Genomic DNA, 22741 nt, shown 5'->3' with positions numbered 1-22741 from the left:
ATCCTTCTTGCATAGTATATTCCCCATCTCCCTGACAATAGAGTCACCAACAATAACTAGTTCCTCTGGGACCAGCACATTCTGCCTTGGGGTGTCTTGCTTGACGCACAGGAGTGAACTCTACTGTTGAGCTGGCCAGCTGAGAGCTTGATGGAGCCCCTCATATTAACTTCTTTGAGGGCATTTACCCTACACCTCAAGCCCTCATAGACACCCATCAGAATGCTGAGTTGGCACCTAATTTCTTGACACTCTAGACAACTAGTACACACAAAGGCATCTTCCTCGGCTAGATCATGTCCTGTTTTAGAAAGGTTGGCATAAATTTCACATTTTGCACATTTTTTGAGACTGTGATACGTTGGAGAATCGCCCCCCCTTGTTTCTCCCCCAAGTCACAGCACTCTCGCTAGTCTGTGATCTTTGCTTCGCACCTCGAGTATGGGTTATGATTTCCGTTTAAATACAATTTAATTAACAACGAATTTTAATAAGATTAATATTATTTTTTATTAATTGATAATACTATAATAAACTAACAGATTCCTAATACAGTGCTTCTTATTGCGCTATCCAGTTTTATTTTATACCTCACGCTATCAGTTCGAGATATACAATATGTACGTTACATTATTTGTTATCAACTACAATATGGCGGCTAGTTCAACAATACTGGCGCCACCACCGGGAGTTGTATCTTCCAAAAATCGCTAGTTAAATTCAACATAAGAAGCTAAAGAACGCTTCTTAACCTATTTAATATCTCTGTAAAACACAACGTATTGTGTTAAATAACGAGAATATGGTAAAAATTTAAAAATACTTCTCACTTTACAGCAGCCAAAAATCCACCGACTGTTCTCTATGCTGAAAATGAATTTTCAGAAACCTAGATTTTAAATTTTTCTTTAGTGTAACTATATTAGGAGTACCAGTTGCCATTCAGTAGCACACTACCTTGTGAATGACCACCGCATATTCCTGGAGCAATATGGCCTTAGTTGCTAATACTCCTAAAAACCAAATAACAAACAAAAAAAAAAACAAGTGATGGAAGTCTGTTCCACCAACCAACTACCCACTGCCTAAAGGCAAACTTCCGCACATCTATCCTACATTTGTCTTTCCTCAATTTGAATTTATGCCCTCTCAGGTGATTGTTCTGAGCAAGAGGAAGAATCCCATCAGCATTGAGTATGCTCAGACCATTCAAGGCTTTATACACCTCAATCACCTCACAGGTGCCTAGTCTCCAGACACTGTAATTTGCAATATTTAAGCCTTTCTTCGTAAGAGCAACCCTTTGTTTCATTCACTAATCTTGTTGCCCTTCTCTGTACACGTTCCAACAGATCAACATCCTTCTTAAAATGAGGCCTCCAGATCTGTATACAAGGTGTAGCCTGACCATTGCCTTATACAAGGGGATAATCACCATCTCATCTCTGCTAGAAAAATTCCTGTATATCATCGACAAGACACTATGAGCTACTCTTGCAGACCGTCTGCGCTGCCCAAAAAACTTCATATCTGCCTGCACAATTACCCCAGGTCCTTTTCGTTCTCTACCACTGTCAGTGTAGTACCACAGAGTTAATACGTCACTCTGGGGTTACTGCTTCCCATATGTAGTACTTAACATTTGTCAATGTTAAACTTCATTTGTAACCTCTCAGCCCATCTGCTCAACTTTTCTAGATTCTGTTGCAGCAGCGTACTATCATAAGTATCCTTAACAATCCTGCCAACCTTTGTATCATCTGCAAACTTGGACATTAAGCTTGATATACCATCATCAATATCATTTATAAATTCATAAAACAACAATGGACCCAACACTGAACCCTGAGTGGCTCCACCAATAACATTAGTCCACGATGAGCAGTGTCCATTGATTACCATTCTTTGTCTTCTCCCACTCAACCATCCCTTTATCCATAGCAGCAACTTGCCTCCAATGCCACACTGCTCCAATTTGTGCAGCAGTCTTCCATGTGCAACAGTATCAAAAGCCTTTCTAAGATCCAAATATATGATATCAAAGTTATTCCCTGCATCCAGTTCCTTTGTCACCACATAATAGTATCCAATCAAATTGGTCAGGCAAGACCTTCCCTTAACAAAACCATGCTGTGTCCGAGCTCTAACTGTGCTTTAACTGTCCGAGCTATATCCTTTGTGAATTGGGGTCACATTTGCACATCTCCAGTCCATGGGTACCTCCCCTGAGTCCAAAGAAGCTCTCATAATTATGACTAAGGGTTCGCTTACTTCCTTTGCTGCCTCCTTTAATATAACTGGATAGATCCTTTCCACTCCGAGTGCCTTTTTTATGTTTATCTTCAACAATTTCTCCTCCACTTTCCTCTCTGTTATTACAAAATCATCTAGCTCACTGCCAGAATTTAACTCACCACTGGCATTCCCTTCCCTGAATAACTCCTAATGTGTGAATGTAGATGCAAAATATTCATTTAGTTTGTTAGCTACCCGAGCAGGATCATCAACAGTTGAACCATCAATATCAATGGACCAATCTGATTCATCCCCTTTCTTCCAGAGTTTACATAAGTAATGAACTCTTTGCTGTTTTGCTTTGCATCCTTTGCCAAAGATTTCTCTTAAATCTCCCTTCACCTGACTAAGCTCCTTTGTGACTTGGTTGCAGACCAGCTTATATCTATCGTAGGCTTCCATGTCACCCATTCATTTATGTATCCTACGCATTTTTCTTCTCTGCCATTTGTTTCATTAGTTCATCTGACATCCATTTAGGCCTAAACCTTGAACAATATTTTTAGTTGGTATGTAAAGCCTAGTAGCTTCCAAGATAAATTCTTTGAATGCTTCCCATTTTGAATTTGCTGTTGGTAACATCATCAGTTGTTCCCACCGTATAGAATTTAAATACTGTCTCAGACCACCGTTGTCACCTCTACGAAAGCAAAAACCCTTCCATTTACCCCTGATGTCAGTTACCTCTTTGAGTAAATCCCACTTCAGCACACTGTGATCACTGCCACATAGTGGTTCCTTTATCTGCAGATTCTTAATGCACAAAGAATCACTACTGATAATCAGATCTAGAATATTACTCCCTCTAGTTTGCTGCTGAATATGCTGATGTAGAAAACAATCATCCAATAAATCCAGAAAAGCCTTGCTAGTGTGTGTGTGTGTGAGTGGCCAAACCACAATTTCCAGTCAGTATCTGGGAAATTAAAATCCCCCATTATAAGACTCTCTGATTTATTGGCCCTCTCTATTTCCCTGTACAGTTTCTTATTATACTCATCAAAGTCATTAGGCCTATAATACACACCTATTCTACTTTTTCCTTTCCCAGTGCTTATGGCACACCAAACAGACTCAACATTGCATTGTCCACCAACATCAATTGGATGCACTTCCTTAGATTTTATGTTTCTTAACTAATAGCATAACCTCTCCTCCCTTCCTATCCTGTCTATCCTTCCTGTACACCTTGTACTTCCCAAATTCCAGTTCTTCATTCCTTATACCTGTGTGACACCAAGTCTCTGATATCCCAAAAATATCTGCCTTTGATGTTTTGAGCAATACCTCAAATTTTTTTACCAAACTCCTAGCATCGGTGTACATGCAAGTATTAGTATTAGCATTAGTAGAGGCATTTGATGCAAGAAAGTGAGCTTATGCAGCATCAGCCAAAAAAAAAAAAAAAAACTCACTTCCACTTCACCCCTCTGTTCGTTCAAAATACCTGTCCAGCTGAGCCTTAAACTTATTTAGGCTATCAACCTCCACCACAAGGGTTGGAAGTCTGTTCCACCAACCAACCACCCGCTGGCTAAAGGCAAATTTCGGCACGTCTATCCTACATCTGTCTTTCCTCAATTTGCATTTATGGCCTCTCAGGTGATTATTATGAGCTAGAGGAAGAATCCCATCAGCATTGAGCTTGCTCAAACCATTCAAGGCTTTATACACCTCTATCAGATCACCTCGCTGGTGCCTAGTCTCCAGACACTGTAATTTGCAAAACTTAAGCCTTTCTTCGTAAGAGCACCCCTTTGTTCCATTCACTAATCTTGTTGCCCTTCTCTGTACTCGTTCCAGCAGCTCTACATCCTTCTTGAAATGAGGCCTCCAGACCTGTATACAGTACTCTAGATGTGGCCTGACCATTGCCTTATACAAGGGAATAATCACCTCCTTATCCCTGCTGGAAAAATTCCTATATATCATTGACAATACTCCATGAGCTACTCTTGCAGCCCGTCTGCACTGCTCAGAGAACTTCATATCTGCCTGCACAACCACTCCCAAGTCCCTTTCATTCTCTACCACTGTCAGTGTAGTACCACAGAGTTGATACGTTGCTCTGGGGTTGCTGTTTCCCATGTGTAGTACTTTACATTTGTCAATGTTAAACTTCATTTGCCACCTCTCAGCCCAATCTGCTCAACCTTTCCAGATCCTGTTGCAGCAACATAGTATCAGTAGTGTCCTTGACAACCCTGCCAACCTTTGTATCGTCTACAAACTTGGACATTAAGCTTGATATACCATCATCAATATCATTTATAAATACAGAAAACAATAATGGACCCAACACTGAGCCCTGAGGGACTCCACTAATAACATTAGTCCACGATGAGCAGTGTCCATTGATTACCACTCTCTGTCTTCTCCCCCTCAACCACCCCTTTATCCATAGCAGCAATTTGCCTTCAATGTCACACTGCTCCAATTTGTGTAGCAGTCTTCCATGTGCAACAGTATCAAAAGCCTTTCTAAGATCCAAGTATATAATATCAATAGTATACATGCACCTGTTGCTATTCTTAGCTACCCTAACAAAACCCATGTGTTTACTTGTACCGCAATGACTCTCAGCAGTCTCTGAAATATCCTGCATCTTGTTTCCCAGGCTGCTGCTCATTCCAATAGAAGCAGTGCAAGAATCACTTTCACCTCTGCACAGTGGCTACTGTTAATCTATTAGTCCTTGTATCTCCCCCAAGCTAGTAGTTTTCTGACCCACGTAACACTGCCTTGATAGCATCAGCAAATATTCTTGCACTCTTTCTATTTAAGTGTATCCCATCCCTGTAGAAGCAGTCTCTCCTGTTAACAAGTACAGACCATGCTGAAAAAAAATTCTACCTCTTGTGCCTTGCACAATCTTTCCAGGGCCGAATTGATCGACAAGGCTCTCATCATATATTCCCTCCTATCGTGTCTGGGCAGAATTGCAGACACTTTCAAATTCAACCCTAATTCACAGCTTTTTTTTTTTTTTTTTCAACAGTGACCTGTACGTGTTTAGTAATTCTGCCGGTCTCCTACTCTTATTATCATTAGTGCCAATGTGTACAACAATATCACCTTTCGTGCCCTTAAAAGATGGTATCCACTCTACAACGTAGTAGTAGTAGTGGCATGTGATGCATGAAAGCAAGTGTATGAGCTTATGCAGCATCAGCTAACAAAAAAAAAAAAAAAAAATCACACCATTCCCTCCAAATGCGTGTCCAGTTCCTCCTTAAATTTATTCAACCTATCAACTTCCACAACGACAGATGGAAGTTTGTTCCAGTAATTAACTACCTGCTGGCTAAAGGCAAATTTCCGCACATACAAAGGGTACTAGGAAAGTTTTGCAATATGACGCAACAATGAATCACAGGAAGCTGCTTGTTGCTGCATGTTGAGACATGTTCATACGTGCATAGTAGCTGCCGCGCCAAGTCGATGGGCTCAGTTATTCATTAGTATTGAGAGTGTAAAGTGCTTGCGATGGCATCGTGGTCACGAAATGAGATAAGGACAGTTTTGCGGTATAATTTCGTGCGTGGTTTAACCACAGACCAGTGCTTAGAAGAAATGACTCTTGCACTAGGTGATGATTGTCCACATCGTACAACGATATTCAGGTGGTATAGAGAATTCCAAAGGGGAAATTTCACTCTGGAGGATTCTGAGAGGCCTGGAAGGCCACGAACGTCAGTTACGGAGGAAAACGTTACTGCTGTGAGGAAAATGCTTGACGAAAACAGGCGAGTGACCTACCAACAGATAGAGGATACTTTGGGCCTAAATGCACCAGCAATTCGTTCGATTCTGCAAGATCATTTGCACGTGAAGAAACTTTGTTCTCTCTTGGTGCCGCATCAACTGACTGAAGAGCAGATGACACGACGTGTGACTTGGTGCCGGGAGATGTTAAAAAAGTTTGATAAGGGACAATCTCAGTATGTGAACAACATCGTGACAGGTGACGAGACTTGGCTGTGCTATTACGATCTGCCGACCAAGCCTCAAAACAAAGTTTGGGTCTTTGATGATGACGACACACCCGTAATTGTCAGAAAATCCCGATCTGTAAAGAAGAAAATGATAGCTGTATTTTTCAAATCGAGTGGAATTGTGGAACGTGTCGTTTTGGACACGCAGAAGACAGTCACAGCTAAGTAGTATACTGAACAATGCCTGCCTAAAGTCATTGGATCTATGAAGAACCTGCGGCCAAAGTCAAGAATGGACACCTGGTACCGCCATCACAAAAATGCTCCGGGTCACCGCGTCAAAGCCTGCACCAAATATTTGACCACGACTGGACTGAAACTTCTCGAGCACCCTCCCTACAGTCCAGACCTTGCTCCCTGCGACTTTGCACTGTTCCCGCATGTGAAAATGAAGCTAAAAGGGAGGCGGTTTTCCAGTGATGAGGACCTTCTACGGGCTTGGGACAACGAGTGTGCTTTACTCCCTAGTGAAACTTGGCAGAACTGGTTTAAAGATTGGTTTCGGAGGATGGAGAGGTGTATTGAATGTAGAGGAAATTACTTTGAAAAAATTAAATAAACAAAGCTGTATTGCAAAACTTTCCTAGTACCCTTTGTATATTCTACATCTGTCCTTTCTTAATTTGAATTTATGCCCCCTAGGTTCGTAATCTGAACAAGTGGAACGATCCCATCAGAATTCAGCATGCTCAATCCATTCAAGGCCTTATACACCTCAATCAGATCACTGCACAGGTGCCTAGTCTCCAGCCACTGCAATCTGCAGAATTGAAGCCTCTCTTGATAAGAGGACCCCTCCATTCCCCTCACCAAATCTTGTTGTCCTTCTCTGTACACGCTCAAACAAATCTACATCCTTCCTAAAATGAGGCCTCTGACCTGTACCCGGTACTCAAGGCGTCGCCTGACCATTGCCTTATACAGAGGGACAATCACCTCCTTTTTCCTGCTTGCAAAATTCCTATATATCATTGATAAAACCCCATGACCTGCCCTGGCAGCCTGTCTGCATTGCTCAGAAAACTTCATATCTGACTGCACAAGTACTCCCAAATCTTTTTCATTTTCTACCACCTTAAGTGTAGTACCACACAGTTGGTTTGTTTCTCTGGGGTTACTTCTACCCTATACTGTACTTTTCATTTGTCAAGGTTAAACTTCTGTTGCCACTTCTTAGCCCATCTGCCCAAATTATCTAGATCCTGTTGCAGTAGCACACTGCCATTACTTTCATTAACAACCCTGCCAACCTTTGTATCATCTGCAAACTTCGACATTAAGCCTGATATACCTTCATCAATATCATTGATAAATATACAAAACAACAGTGGACCTAACGCCGAACTCTGTGGGACTCCACTAATAACATTAGTCCAAGAAGAGCAGCACCCATTGATTACCACCCTGTCTTCTCCCACGTAACCATCCTTTTATCCATTGTAGCAACTTACCTTTAATACCATTCTGCTCCAATTTTTACAATAGTCTTCCATGTGCAACAGTGTCAAAAGCTTTCCTGAAATCCAAATATATGATATCAAAATTATTTTTTGCATCCAGTTCCTTTGTAACCACATCATAATATCCTATCAAATTTGTCAGACAAGATAATTTGTCAAGATAATTCAGACCCATGCTGTGTCTGAATTATTGCTGCAGTCTTGTCTAGATGATCCTGCAATGCATCTTTAACCAGTGACTCCATTATTTTACCCGGAACAGAAGTTAAACTAACTGGTCTGTAATTACTGGTGTCACCCTTCGATACCAGTTTGTGAATTGGGGATACATTTGCACATCTCCAGTCCGTGGGAACCTCCCCTGATTCCAAGGATGCTAATTCACATCATCAACCTTTGCCCCTGGAAGACATACCCTGTTCCTGTTCCACGTGTCCTTTTTACATGGCATGTTCCCAGTTTTCCTGAGAATAGAATCACCAACTACTACTAGTTCCTGCCTTCGGGGTTGCCGCTGTATTGCCTGATGATCAAGCGCAAGCTCTGGTTTGATGAGGGCAGCTGAGAGCTTGATTTGCCCCTCAATTTAGATCCTTCAAGGGTATCCACCCTGTCCTTAGAGCTCTCATATAGGCCCATAACAGCTCTGAGTTGTCGCCTCATTTCCTTACATCGCGCACACACTAAGACATTCACCTTGGCAATATCGTTGTCCATACCTGATTGCTCCACAAACATCAAGGAAGCAGTGCATTTTAAAAGTGTTAAAAGTGCATTTAACACCACTCTATTGCAACTTTTGCTATTTCCCACTGAATTTAGACTTTTTTTATTTTTTTTTTTTTTTATCTTTTTTATTTTTTTTTTTTTTTGTATAATGTAACCTAATTCAGCTTTATTTTAGCAGGTTAGGGTATAGCTTGCAATTTTGGCTGCTAGTTGCCAACTTTTTTAACTGCAAAAAGTCAGCTGTATAATTATGGTGAAAGTTGTAAAACCAATGCGTGTTACATGGTTAGTGATGAATTCTGTAAAATAAAAGATTAATGAAAATAAAACATTAACAGGCTTTTTACCTGAAGACAGAAGTGCAACAACCAAGAACAATGTAACTCTGAACTGAATTTCACATTGTGTTTTTTAAGTTGTCGCACTTGTCCTGTCTTCAAGTATGAGTCCTGCTAATGTTTTATTTCAGTTAATCTTTTATTTATAGGCTTATATACAAAAACAAAGTAGTAAAGTTGTTGAAGAATTCATATACATTATATAGTTATTATAATGTTTCATCTAGAAATTACACCGAGTGATCACTGAATTTTGACCACCTACCTAATACTTCATAGGTCCTCCTTTTGCCCTCTCATTACAGCAGCTATCTGACGTGGCATTGATTCAAGTAGATGTCGGAAACATTCAGGAGATATGGCCAACCAAGCTGTGTGTAATGCGGTCAGCAGTGCAGGTATGGAGGTGATTGGTGTATCCAGACGCCTGATATGCTTTTCCATAGTGTCCCATAAGTGCTCTATGGGATTGATATCGGGGGAGTTCGGAGGCCCAATCGATATGCTGGAAGTCAGAACTGTGTTCCTCAAACCATTCCTGCACAATAAGTGCCCGATGGCTTTGTGCATTGTCATCTTGGAAGACACCAATCCCGTTCGGGAAAAGTGTAACATAGTGGGGTGTACACAGTCAGCAAGAAGTTGACTATAGTGGAAACTACTGATACGTTGTTCCACATGCACCAGAGGACCAAGTTCCTGCCAGTGAAACATGCCCCACACCATACAACCGTCTCCACCGGCCTGCACTTTTGATACCATGCATGATGGATCAAGAGCCTCATGTTGTCGATGACGAATCTGTACGTGAACATCGACGGTGTGGAGTAAATAATGTGAGTCATCCGACCAGCACACCTTCCAGTTTTCTAACTTCCAACTTGCATGCTCTTTGCACCAGCCAAGTCTTTTACGCCGATGAATTTTGGTTAGGAGAGGATGCCGTGGGGGTTGTCTGCTGGTATAGCCCATACGTGTGAGCATGCAATGCATGGTCATGCCAGATATTGTTCTGGGTTGGCCCACGTTGCATTGGGTAGTCAACTCTTCAACAGTGCTGTGCCTGTTCACCTGCTCTAGTCATTGGGCCCGGCACTCACCTCTAACATCAACCTCTCGCTGACCTTTGCAGTTTGCCATAGTGTCTTTGTTTGACCATTTTGATGCCAGTCCTGGTACTCTTTAACTAAGGCGGCTCTCAAACATCCCACCAGTTCAGCCATTTGAGAAATTGAGGCACCAGCTTTTCCAGCACCCACAATCTGTCCTCTATCAAAGTCTGATAAATCTTTCTTTTTACCCATCCAGCTCGGAATTTTACTACCTACTGAACCACTGACACTTTATCTGCATAGGTCGACTAACTCCGCATTCTTGTACCTCACGTGGTCAATGGGTCGCATTCAGTTTTCATAGGGGTGGTCATAATTCAGTGTATATTCTGTAGTGATTTTTAGTGTGTTTCACCATTTAATAGTTCCATGTCATACAAATTTGTGCCAGAGAAATAACTAGATTATTAATCAGTTACCCAAGTCTCTGAAACCTAATGCCTGCACAATTCATTATCTTTATTAAAGTGAATTATTTATATTCACATTAATATTTATGTTCTCATTAGTTTGTTTTAAAGCTACGTACATCAGATAAAGATGGTTTACTATAAATGCAAAATATATAAATTTTAAACCTTTTAACTTATAATGTCCCTATTTTGTATCTGTATAAACTTTAAGTTATTTATCTGCAGCTAATCAAGAGAATCCTGAGTTAATTTGGAATGACGATTCAAGAGAATCGGTGTGTGCTGTTGTTAAACGGCTAGCAAAAGAGTAAGTAACAGAAATTTGTATCTAAGTATATTGAAACCTCCCAAATGATGAATTTGAACTACTCATAAAGTAATTAAAGGCAGTCATTGTGGGGGGTATTGGAAAAAATCGTTAAAATACAGTTATTCTAAAAATAAACAAATACATACTGTTACTGCAAAGTTTAGTTATGTTTAAGCATCCACACTACCTGTCTGAATAAAGTGAGCTCTGAAGATATGTAAGCAATCAGTAGTATGATCGTTTAAAAAAAGGATCTAATTTTGGTACATACAGTATTTGATTAGTGGCAGAAAACGCCCTTTCGGATTCTATTCTGGTACTATTGTACTGAGATAATCGTAGACAATCTCAGTCCATATTTTCTAGACTTCGAACTTTTTTAGCAAAAATAGTTAAAAGTATTTCATTAATTTCCAACTCAAGTTCATCTTTTAAAATCTCATTGGAGTCAGGCAGCTTCTTATTTTGTAAAGAATTTGCGGAACACTGATGTTCTGTTCCATGTTGGTCTTCCATGGTTGAATTATGTTCATCCTTTTCTAAAGGAGAAAGACATTTTATTAAGCGAAGTATAATTTTCATTATAGTATCTTTACTGAGTCTAGGAGAGAGCAAAGAGTGCAGTCAAGGAATTCTTCACATATATAAATGCAAAGAACATAAGGACAAATCAGATTGGACCCTTATGTAATGGACGTGGGATAGTATTAGATAACATAGCTGAAGTTGCAGATTTTTTTTTTTTTTTATGAAACCCAAAACATGAAAGGTATCAAAACCTATAGTACTTAGTACCGTGCATGGGTTGAAGGAGAAGTATGGGGGTGGGGGGATGCCGGAAACTTTGCTCTAGAGACTAAACATGGGTTTCATCACGTCAAGCCTCCAATAAGCAAAGTGGTGGTATTTCACCGGTTGATGAAAGTCATCTACCACCTTACTCAACAGTTACTTTGCATCAATATTAACATAAAAAAAACTCCTTTGTGTCAATGAGATATTATGGAAGTGAAGTTGAAAAAAATATAATTAATGATATTGAAATTTCAAATGATTATTTAATGACAACTTTCACACCTACAGGCGAGTAACACTCCTGTGGTTGATGGCATATACCATATAATCTTAAAGGAGGTGGCAAGTGAGTGCATTGAACCATTAAGGCTAGTTATGAGAGCATCACTGGACAGGAGAGAGCGATTCCGTTGGATTGGTGTAAATTGGAACATAAAGGCGGTTCTAGGAGTGTAACTTAGTAGGGAAAATCATGGAGGCAATGATCAAGGGTGAAATTCAGGATCATTTAGATGGAAATGGAATTCTGTAGGATACACAGCATGGTTTTGTAAAGGAAAAATCATGTTCAACAAACTGGTTAGCCATTTTGACAGGTCACTCGTGAGCTGGGAATAATTTAAAGATATCTCCCTTGATCTCTATGAAGGGATGGAGGGTGTGAGGTCTAAACTTGCAGATGATGTAAAGATCAGTACCGTAGTTAATGATTGCCACCAAGCAGATCTTCTTCAGAGTGACCTAGATAGACTTCTGGGATGGTCAGAAAAGTGGCAGCTATGCTTTAATTCAGCAAAATGCAAGTTCTTACACCTGGGGAACAGCAACCCCAAAATAACTTATACACTTGGTGGAATTGAATTAAAGTCGGTGGTGGAGGAACAGGACATGGGAGTTACGATACTGTCATACATGAAGTTGTCTGAGAATTGTGGACAGGTTGCAACCTGATGGACGGTTGGCCAACCTGATGTGTACCCTGTCTGTGGTGGCTCTCAGACTAATGTCTGTCTCCACCTAATGTCACTGTGATAAAATACAGAAACTCTGTAAAACGGGCCTGATGTGTGGTTAATGAATGTATCTGTAGTATATGTTGTAAGTGTCAGGCCTCTTTGCCACCATGGAGCAGCCATCACTTGGACAACTGCTGCCCAGTTGCCCATGGCACATGGAGCTGGACCTGTTCCCTATCTTTTATTGCAATTGCAATAAAAGATAGGGAACAATTGCAAACCAATGGATACATTGACTCCCGTGCTCATGTTGCCCAGTGCTGAATACTGCACTATCTTAAACATGGACCTATTCATCTACATTCACACAGGAGGTTTTTTTTAGGGATGGGGATGCCAAAAAGTTTATCAAATTCTAACAGGGATCCAAATGATTTTGTGATAATAGGGAGGAAAGTGAAAGAGAAATTGTTGAAGCCAGATGTAAGAAAGTTACTGCAAGTTGATGGAATCTATCCAGTATATAGAAGGAAGCAGTAATGGAAGTAAAATAAATGGAGAAATTTATTTTGCTGTTTATTTTCTGATAACAATTAATATTAGTAATTAAATTTTTTTTTTTTTTTGATATATAGTCACACAAATTTGTCAGAAACAATGGTTCAAATATTAGCAATGAATCATTGTGCAGTGGGTAAAACTTACTATTGCATTACCTCCTCCTACTTGTTATAAATGTTCAATACTTTTTTTTTATATATATGTATAGAAGACAGAAAAGGAAGGCCACAAAAGTTAATTTGTTTTCACTTTTTTCTAATTCTAATTTATGACTCCCCTTCAAAATATAGCAAAAATTTGTTGTCTGCTTAGGAATCTGAAATGGTTTACATGCCTGTTTTATTTTACTGAGTTGAAATTAAAATTTCAGCATCCATTCAGATCTTTAAAACTCATAAGCCATTATTTTTTTCTTTTTAGGCATTATAGGATACAGAAGGATAATCCTACAACTCTTTGGAAAGTAAGTGAGGATTAAACTGTACTTACCTCTCTCTCTTGAATAAACTTATACTCTCTCTTTGTGTTATGAATTTCAGGTTTTGAATTATGAGCTCTTGCTACAACAGTAATAGCTAATGTTGCATAAATCCTCTACCATCTAAACAGAGAACCTCTAACTGTTTTATAATTTTTAGTTACAATTATTATTTCTCTCTCTCTCTCTCTCTCTCTCTCTCTCTCTCTCTCTCTCTCTCTCTCTCTCTCTCTCACTCAATTTGTTATAGAGTATTGTGTAATGATTAAATAGGAATATTGAGAACATTGGAGAACAAATGCAGTTGTCATAAAATTTTAGATTGTTTAGTACCTTGTGTTTCATAGCTTCCTGAAGAGATACTTTTGAATATGGGTGAAGAACAAGGTGAGGCAACAGTTGGAGGTGTTTATCTGCGTCTGTTTATCCAAAACCCTGCTTGGCATCTGCGTCGGCCAAAAGAGTTCCTAACAGAGATTCTTGACAAAGCTCTTGAATTGATGTCAAAATCTACTTTAAATGTAAGTTTGTAGGTTCCTGCCTAAATAGATTTGGACTTATGTTTTTAATTGATCAAACAATCAAATAATTTTAATCAATGCAAATTTATTTATTTATCTGATAATACAAAATGTATATGCGAATGCAGTAAAAAAAAAACTAGCATAGTAGTTGTTAGGAACATGTGAATAAAAGAGTAAGAATACAAGTGTGGATAGAAGTTAAATATTTTTTCTTCTTTGCAAACTTTATATTAAGATATTCATATTGACAGAGTACAAAAAAAAAAGTGAAATTATAAAACGAGGAAGGTTAAAAATGTCTATTGAATAACTACAATTTTGCATACCTAAGACAAAAAAATTGATGCGATACTTACAAATTTTTTTTAAAAGAAAGCTGGTCACATAAAGATTCCAACTTAATGAATTTTGGTTAAATTATGTATTGCAAATGGTGAAATTCATAACAAGAAATTGAATTCACAGAACAGCATTATATATAATTTGTATTATTTATGGAACATGTATATATGAAATTTACTTCAAGAGATTTAAATATGCAAATTAGCCCATTGTGTGTGTGTATGGAAGGAATAACTATAAAAAAACTGTTTATCTGAAAGAAATATAATACATAATACCTAACTAATGTGAAGAATATAGCATATGAAAAATATATTTTCTGTTCTCATTAGTTAAGCTATTTACATAACTTCATAACTAAGGGCAGATATTTATATATGTATTTTATATTTTTTTCAGATATACAGGCACTCCTCGACTTACTTAATCAGTTTTTTTTTTTTAATGTATGTATGTAAGTCCGTTTTGTACGCAAGTCCAACTTCGGTCTTGTAGATACAAAATACTTGTACAGTACAGTACAGTACAATGCACCGAGATTATAACCCCCCAACAAACTTCATCATGTACAGCATTTTACGATTTGTAACAGAGTTAAATGAGGCTGAAAAAAAACATACAATGAATAATAATTTATAGTACAGTATTTATTCAAAACTAATTTACTATCAAATCCCTTTATGCTGGACTCTCCAAAATAAAATACCATTCACTATACAATATGTAGTGAACACCGGTCATTGTGATCATGTTTGAAAACTGAATTTTAATTCTATTAAATGGCTATTATAATATGTGAAAATAGGAGGAATAACAACTCTTTTCTTAGCGTAATGAAAGAAGATATTAAGTTTTTCACCTATCTCATCTGAATTTGAGATGCAGTAAAAAAAAAACACCGCAAAAATTTTCACATATTATCCACAGGCTATAAAAGTAAAGATATAAAGCACAGATTTACACTTTACTTCTTCCAATTAACAAAATTAAATGTTGCGTGAAAATCGGAAGAATATTTCCCACAGGTTAGCAAAATAAAAATAAATTTATGCTTATGTACATAACTTAATTAATAGTGTAACTAATTGATATTTCTGCTCACCGACACTTTTTTTTGGTCGTAAAATTTAAAACAGTAAGAAAATAAGCAATCAATAACAACGAACACGGCACACACAAATTGCAACTAACGTGATTCGCGCAAGTAAGATATGTAGTAACAACTTTAAGAAGCTCAAAAAATAGGAATGAAGAGAAGATTCTGAAAATTTGTTTTTTTATATGATTGAAGATTTCAGGGAACTCATTTCGCCGTAATACCATAATGTAAAAATCCACACGATTCCAGTTATCAGTATTATTGCAAATGCAGTAAGATCAAGTTTACTTCATGCTAACAGAAAAGCCCAATAAACTGGAAACTGCTAATTGTTTTTATTGTTTTATGGTAGTGACCTCCAGAAATGTGTTTTAGAAAAATATCACTAAGGTGTTCAAAATTTATTCTTATAACCGAACATTGCAACAGCTTTGTGCTTTGTACATATCTGCGAGTTGTGCGTAAGTTGTTTTACGTAAGTAAAGGAGTGCCTGTACCTATCTAATCATTTTTAGATATATCTGAAATTTACTTTTATTTTTTATTTCATTTTTATTTTACTATTGTTATATTTTTACTTTACTTTTATTACTTCAAAAATATTAAATTTTTTTAATATTTTTCAAAGTAATAGCCTTGAGCAGCTACACACATATGAGATCACATGTGGAAATTTTGGAAACATTTTTTAAATGAATTTGAACTGACAAATTCCTTTGTCACATTTATTTTAATATTCTCTACACTCTCAAATCATTGTCCTCAGATTCGATTTTAGGCAGCAATTAGGCCAGGGGAGATAAATCAAGGGAATAAAAGGGGTGGTTTATCTTGACAATACTGTGATAATCACAGCATTGTCAATGCATATTTTCACAGTTAATGCAGTGGTTTCTAAATGCAGAACATTGCATTACTGTATTCCCTTGTGCAGAATATTCTCCCAATTGAATGACTACATTTTTATAAATAACAACTCTTTTCTTAGAGTAATGAAAGAAGATATTAAGTTTTTCACCTATCTCATCTGAATTTGAGATGCAGTAAAAAAAAAATACTGCAAAAATTTTCACATCTTGTCTTTCCAGCAATGCTCCTCACAAATCTTAATTCTGCTTTCATCCTTTTTCCTCATAGTCCAAGTTTCAGATGCATATGTCAGAATTAGTACATAGCAGATCTGATATACAGGGTGATTCACTACCAGTGCAACAAACTTGCAGGAGGTGTAGGGGGCACAAAGACGAATCGGAATCACATAGCATTGCAGGGTCCGAAATGCCTTTGTCATGCGGTAGAGGACGTTGAATGGGAGGTTGCGTGAACAGCGATCCTGCTGGAAGTCAGCATTTGCGAACCGGTTCCCGAGGCAGTAGGATGGACGAATATTCAAATGTTGAACTGGCCGACATGCTGCACCTCGCGTATGTAGCTGCAGACTGTAACGGGCACGCCGCTCTGTGCTTGTACCAGGAACGTTTCCCGCACAGGCATGCTCCTCATCATACGATTTTCGCACGTGTGCACAGAAGGTTACGTGAGACTGGTTGTTTCACGAGAGGTACCATGAATCGAGAGCAGACAATGAGGAGAATGTTCTACGTCTTGCAGAAGGCAGTACGAGTACTCGAGCGATAGGCCAACGATTGGGTATTTCCCAATCCACTGTATGGAGGATACTGTCAGAAAACCAAATGAGTTCATACCATCTGCAATGCGTCCAATCATTGGAGCCTGCAGATTATCCACTCCGGAGGACTTTTGCTACTTGGTTTCTTCAAGAGAGTGCGGCAGACAGCGCATTTGCTGCATCCATATTGTTCATGGATGAGGCAAGTTTCACAAGAGAGGGAACCTTCAATCAACATAACGCCCATTTGTAGGCTTTGGAGAACCCCCATGGTACGCGAACACGTGCAACTCAACGCCGTTTCTCTGTCAATGTTTGGGCCGGCATTGTTGGAGACCACCTCATTGGACCGTACCTTCTGTCCCCTCGTCTGGACGGTAGGGCATACTTGATCTTTCTACAGCTAGTCCTGCCCAAACTTATTGAAGAAGCACATGTTCCTCAGTCGTTGTGCCGCTCAATGTGGTTCCAGCATGATGGGGCTCCCTCACATTACACCAATGACGTCCGCCAACACCTAAACGTTACATTTGGACAGCATTGGATAGGTCGTGGTGGTTCGGTTCATTGGCCTGCTAGATCGCCGGACCTATCATGCCTGGACTTCTTCTGCTGGGGTCAAATGAAGACATTGGTGTACGAGACCCCCCCCCCCAATTGATTCAGTTGAAGACCTCGTCGCTCGCATCTCTGTAGCTGCTGGGGAGATTCGAGACACGCCAGGAATCTTCCAGAACGTTAGGGATTCCATGCGGCGGCACTGTGAAGCCTGTGTGACTGCTTCTGGTCGAACTTTCGAACACCTTCTGTAACATGGCTTTTTGCCAATGTAAAACTTGTCATTAAAATGATTTCTGTTACACTAACGAGTTGCTATTTCTGTTCTTTTTCTTTGCTTCTTTGTTCACGCGACCTAACGCATGACGAACGCATTTCGGACCCTGCAATGCTATGTGATTCTGATTCATCTTTGTACCCTCTACACCTCCTGCAAGTTTCTAGCACTGGTAATGAATCACCCTGTATAGTTCTGTTACACTTCAGTGGTATGTTCCTGTCCCACATCGGATCTTTGTCTGCCTATACAAATTCCTGCCCACTTGTATCCTTCTACTTATTTCTTTGTCTATCACTCCAGTCTTTGTAATTGTGCTTTAGCATTAGCATTAGTAGAGGCATATGATGCAAGAAAGCAAGCTTATGCAAAAAAAAAAAAAAAAAAATCGCTCCCATTTCGCCCCTCCGTTCGTTCGAAATGCCTGTCCAGCTCAGCATTAAATTTATTTAGGCTATCAACTTCTACAACAAAGGATGGAAGTCTATTCCACCAACCAACTACCTGCTGACTAAAGACAAACTTTGGCACATCTGTCCTACATCTGTCTTTCCTCAATTTGAATTTATGCCTTCTCAGGTGATTATTCTAAGCAAGAGGAAAAATTCCATCAGCATTGAGCATGCTCAAACCATTCAAGGCTTTATACACCTCAATTAGATCACCTCGTAGGTGCCTAGTCTCCAGACTGTAATTTGCAAAATTTAAGCCTTTCTTCGTAAGAGCAACCCTTTGTTCCATTCACTAATCTTGTTGCCCTTCTCTGTACTACTCGTTCCAACAGCTCTACATCCTTTTTAAAATGAGGCCTCCAGACATGTATATAGTACCCAAGGTGTGGCCTGACCATTGCCTTATACAAGGGGATAATTACCTCCTTATCCCTGATAGAAAAATTCCTGTATATCATTGACAAGACACTATGAGCTACTCTTGCAGACCATCTCAGAAAACTTCATATCTGCCTGCACAATTACCTCCAAATCATTTTCATTCTCTACCACTGTCAGTGTAGTACCACAGAGTTGATACGTCTCTCTCTCTCTCTCTCTCTCTCTCTCTCTCTCTCTCTCTCTCTCTCTCGGGTTACTGCTTTCCATATGTAGTACTTTACATTTGTCAGTGTTAAACTTCATTTGTCACCTCTCAGCCCATCTGCTCAACCTTTCTATATCCTGTTGCATCAGTGTACTGTCATTAGTGTCCTTAACAACCCTGCCATCCTTCGTCATCTGCAAACTTGGACATTAAGCTTGATATACCATCATCAATATGATTTATAAATACAGAAAACAACAATAGACCCAACACTGAACCCTGAGGGACTCCACCAATAACATTAGTCTACGATGAGCAGTGTCCATTGATTACCACTCTCTGTCTTCTCCCACTCAACCATCCCTTTATCCATAGCAGCAACTTTCCTCCAATGCCACACTGCTCCAATTTGTGCAGCAGTCTTCCATGTGCAACAGTATCAAAGGCCTTTCTAAGATCCAAATATATGATATCAAAGTTGTTCTCTGCAACCAGTTCCTTTGTAACCACATCACAGTATCCAATCAAATTGGTCCTTCAAGACTTTCCCTTAACAAAACCATGCTGTGTCTGAGCTATAACTGAAGTCTTGTCTAGATGATCCTGCAGCGCTTCTTTAACCAGTGCCTCCACTAATGTTCTTGGAACAGAAGTTAAACTAACATGTCTGTAATTACTTGTGTTGCCCTTTGATCCTCCTTTGTGAATTGGGGTCACAATTGCACATCTCCAGTCCATGGGTACCTCTCCTGAGTTCAAAGAAGCTCTCATAATTATGGCTAAGGGTTTGCTTAGTTCCTTTGCTGCTTCCTTTAATATAACTGGATAGATCCCACTACCCCAGGTGCCTTTTTTATGTTTATCTTCAACAATTTCTCCTCCACTTTCCTCTCAGTTGGTGTACATATTCTGAATATTCTCCACAAGATGTTCCTCTATCTCCAAGTTTCTCAAACTTACCATACTTTCTCTCTCTTTACAGCATCAAATGCTTTTTTATGTCCAAAAATGCCATCCATAATTCTTTGTGTTCATAACACTTTTCCATCAGTTGCCTGATGCAGAAAATTAGATCCACTGTCGGACTCTCAGGCCTAAAGCTATACTGTTCCTCGGCCATCCTATTTTCGACCGTTCCTCTTATCTTCCCCTCTTACACTCTCTCTCATACAGCTTACTCACATGTGATGTCAGTGTGATGCCTCTATAATTGGAACACTTTTTTCTGTTTCCCTTCTTTAACCATGGGATGATCAAACCTTCTTTCCAGTCCTTCGGCACCTGTTTCTCATCCCAGATCTTGCGGAACAGTCTGTATGTCCACACCATCCCTGCCTCACCTGTAGCCTTCAGCATCTCTCCGTTTATCCCATCTATACCAGCAAACTTACCTGCCTTGATGTATTTTCATGCCTGCACTACATCATTCCACATCAAGTCTGTCTGGTCTCTCCCTATATCTGATTTCTTTCATCCCCTCCTTTTTGATCAACCTGCCTTTGTCCATTTTGCTGACTATCCTGCACATTCAACAGATTTTCAAAATACTTTCATGTTTCTCTTATCTCTGCATCCTTGGTTATTAGGTTCTCATTCTCATCCATCAAGTATTTGCCCTGTTCACCATCTCCTCCTATTCCTCACCATACCATACATATTTTTATTACTATTGATATTTTGGCATAGAGTTTCACTCCATTCTTCCAACCACAGTCTTCTCTCCTCATTAACTATCCTCTTGGCCTCTCTCTCTTCACAGTTTCATATCTCTTGAAAATCAAGAATAATGCATTCAGGACCTACTTCCAGAACAGAAATGATGAGAATAAAAAGAGCTTCTCTCATCCTCTCATTATACCATGGAGTTCCTTTCCATCTCCTTCTACTGTTTCTACTTCCGAAAACCTGCTCTGTCAGTCTTACTATATCTTTGAATGCTTTCCATTCTGATTCCACGCTGTTCACCACTGTCTTAGGTACAACCTTCCTGAACTCTTCACTGATCCCCTGCAGGTAGCACAGTTGGTAGGTTCGCTGTCCTCACTACACCTGATAGAGTAGACCTGAGTTCAAATTCCGTAGATGAGGGGAGGAATTTTTCACACCGGGGACTCTCATCTGGTGAGTATTGAATTGGCACACCCATGGTCCTGAGCCGGATATCATCATTCTTCTATTTCTTGATGATTTCTTTCTACTTCTCTCTCTCTCTCTCTCTCTCTCTCTCTCACTCTCAGGAGTAACTCGGGAATTTTTTTTGGCTGATGCAGCATAAGCCTCAGGCTTCCTTGCACCACATGGCTAATAATAACATTGCGCCTTTTTCCTCTGTTTTTTCAACTTCCACACCTGTAGTTTTCTCTCTCTCTTGTTATTTTTATCCTCTTCAATTTAGGGAATCTTAAAACAACAACAACTAACCTGTGATCACTACCCAGGGAGACACTAGGAATGACCTTGACGTCCTCTAGTTTTCTCTGTTGCTCTTTATCCACATGTATATAATCAAGGAAAGATTCCTGTTGACCATCCCAACCATATCTTGTCACTTTGTGACTCTTTCTCTTCTTGAACGAGGTGTTTCCTATGACCAGTCTGTTCCATAAACAGAAATCCAACAGCCTATTACCATCGTCATTCCTAGGTCCCCAACCATTCGGACCCATAACGTATTCTAGTCCTTGTCTCTGCACAAGGACTTTTGCATTCAGGTCACCCATGATGACTATATCTCCACCTCTGATGTTCTCTTTGAGCTTGTCCTCAAACTCCAACTTCTCCATTTCTTTGCAACCAGTTTGTGGTGCATAAAATTGAACCATTAGCATTAGTAAAGGCACATGATGCAAGAAAGCAAGCTTATATAGCATCAACCAAAAAAAAAAAAACCTTCTCATTTTACCCATCCACTTGCTCCAAATGTTTGTCCAGTTCCACCTTGAATCCATTCAAGCTATGAATCCTCCACCATGACAGAGAAGTTTGTTCAGCAGTCAACCACCCGCTAGCAAACTTCCACACATCTATTCCACAACTGTCTTTCCTCAAATTGAATTTATGCCCTCTCAGGTGATTATTCTGAGTAAGAGGAAGAATTCCATCAGCATTGAGCATGCTCAAGCCATTCAAGGCTTTATACATCTCAGTCAGACCACATAGCAGGTGCCTAGTCTCCAGACACTGTAATTTTCAAAACTTAAGCCTTTCTTCATAAGAACAACCCCTTGTTCCATTCACTAATCCTTTTACCCTTCTCTGTACTCGTTCCAGCAGCTCTACATCTTCTTAAAATGAGGCCTCCAGACCTGTATACAGCACTCAAGGTGTAGCCTGACGATTGCCTTATACAAGGGGATAATCACCACTTTATCCCTGCTAGAAAAATTCCTATATTATTGACAAGACACCATGAGCTACCGTTGCAGACCATCTGCACTGCTCAGAAAACTTCATATCTGCCTGCACAATTACCCCCAGGTCCTTTGCATTCTCTACCACTTTCAGTGTAGTACCAGAGAGTTGATGCGTTAATATGGGGTTAGATTTGCACAACTCCAGTTCATGGGTACCTCCCCTTAGTCCAAAGAAGCTCTCATAATTATGGCTAAGGGTTTGCTTACTTCCTTTGCTGCCTCCTTTAATATAACTGGATAGATCCCATCCACCCCAGGTGCCTTTCTTGTGTTTATCTTCAACAATTTCTCCTCCACTTTCCTCTCAGTTATTACAAAATCATCTAGCTCACTGCCAGAGTTTAACTCACCACTGGCATTCCCCTCCCTGAATAACTCCTCATGGGTGAATGTAGATACAATATACTCATTTAATTTG

The 22741-nt window shown here is 39.4% G+C and overlaps 1 protein-coding gene across 1 annotated transcript in view; it reads left to right on the top strand.

Annotated features, from left to right (window-relative positions):
- Nucleotides 1-22741, top strand: part of Rme-8 (receptor mediated endocytosis 8) — a 699549-nt gene that overhangs the window by 604318 nt on the left and 72490 nt on the right. The window contains exons 46-48 of the mRNA XM_090387774.1: nt 10568-10649; nt 13385-13427; nt 13790-13963. Coding sequence (XP_090243900.1) covers nt 10568-10649; nt 13385-13427; nt 13790-13963 — 299 coding nt within the window. The remainder of the gene's footprint in view (nt 1-10567; nt 10650-13384; nt 13428-13789; nt 13964-22741) is intronic.

The sequence above is a fragment of the Mastigoproctus giganteus genome, chromosome 13 (assembly GCF_048544385.1).
Source record: "Mastigoproctus giganteus isolate SK-2022 chromosome 13, ASM4854438v1, whole genome shotgun sequence".
In the NCBI taxonomy this organism is placed as follows: Eukaryota; Metazoa; Arthropoda; class Arachnida; order Uropygi; family Thelyphonidae; genus Mastigoproctus; species Mastigoproctus giganteus.
The sequence above is the reverse complement of the archived record's forward strand: the minus strand, read 5'-3'. Positions and strand labels throughout refer to the sequence as shown.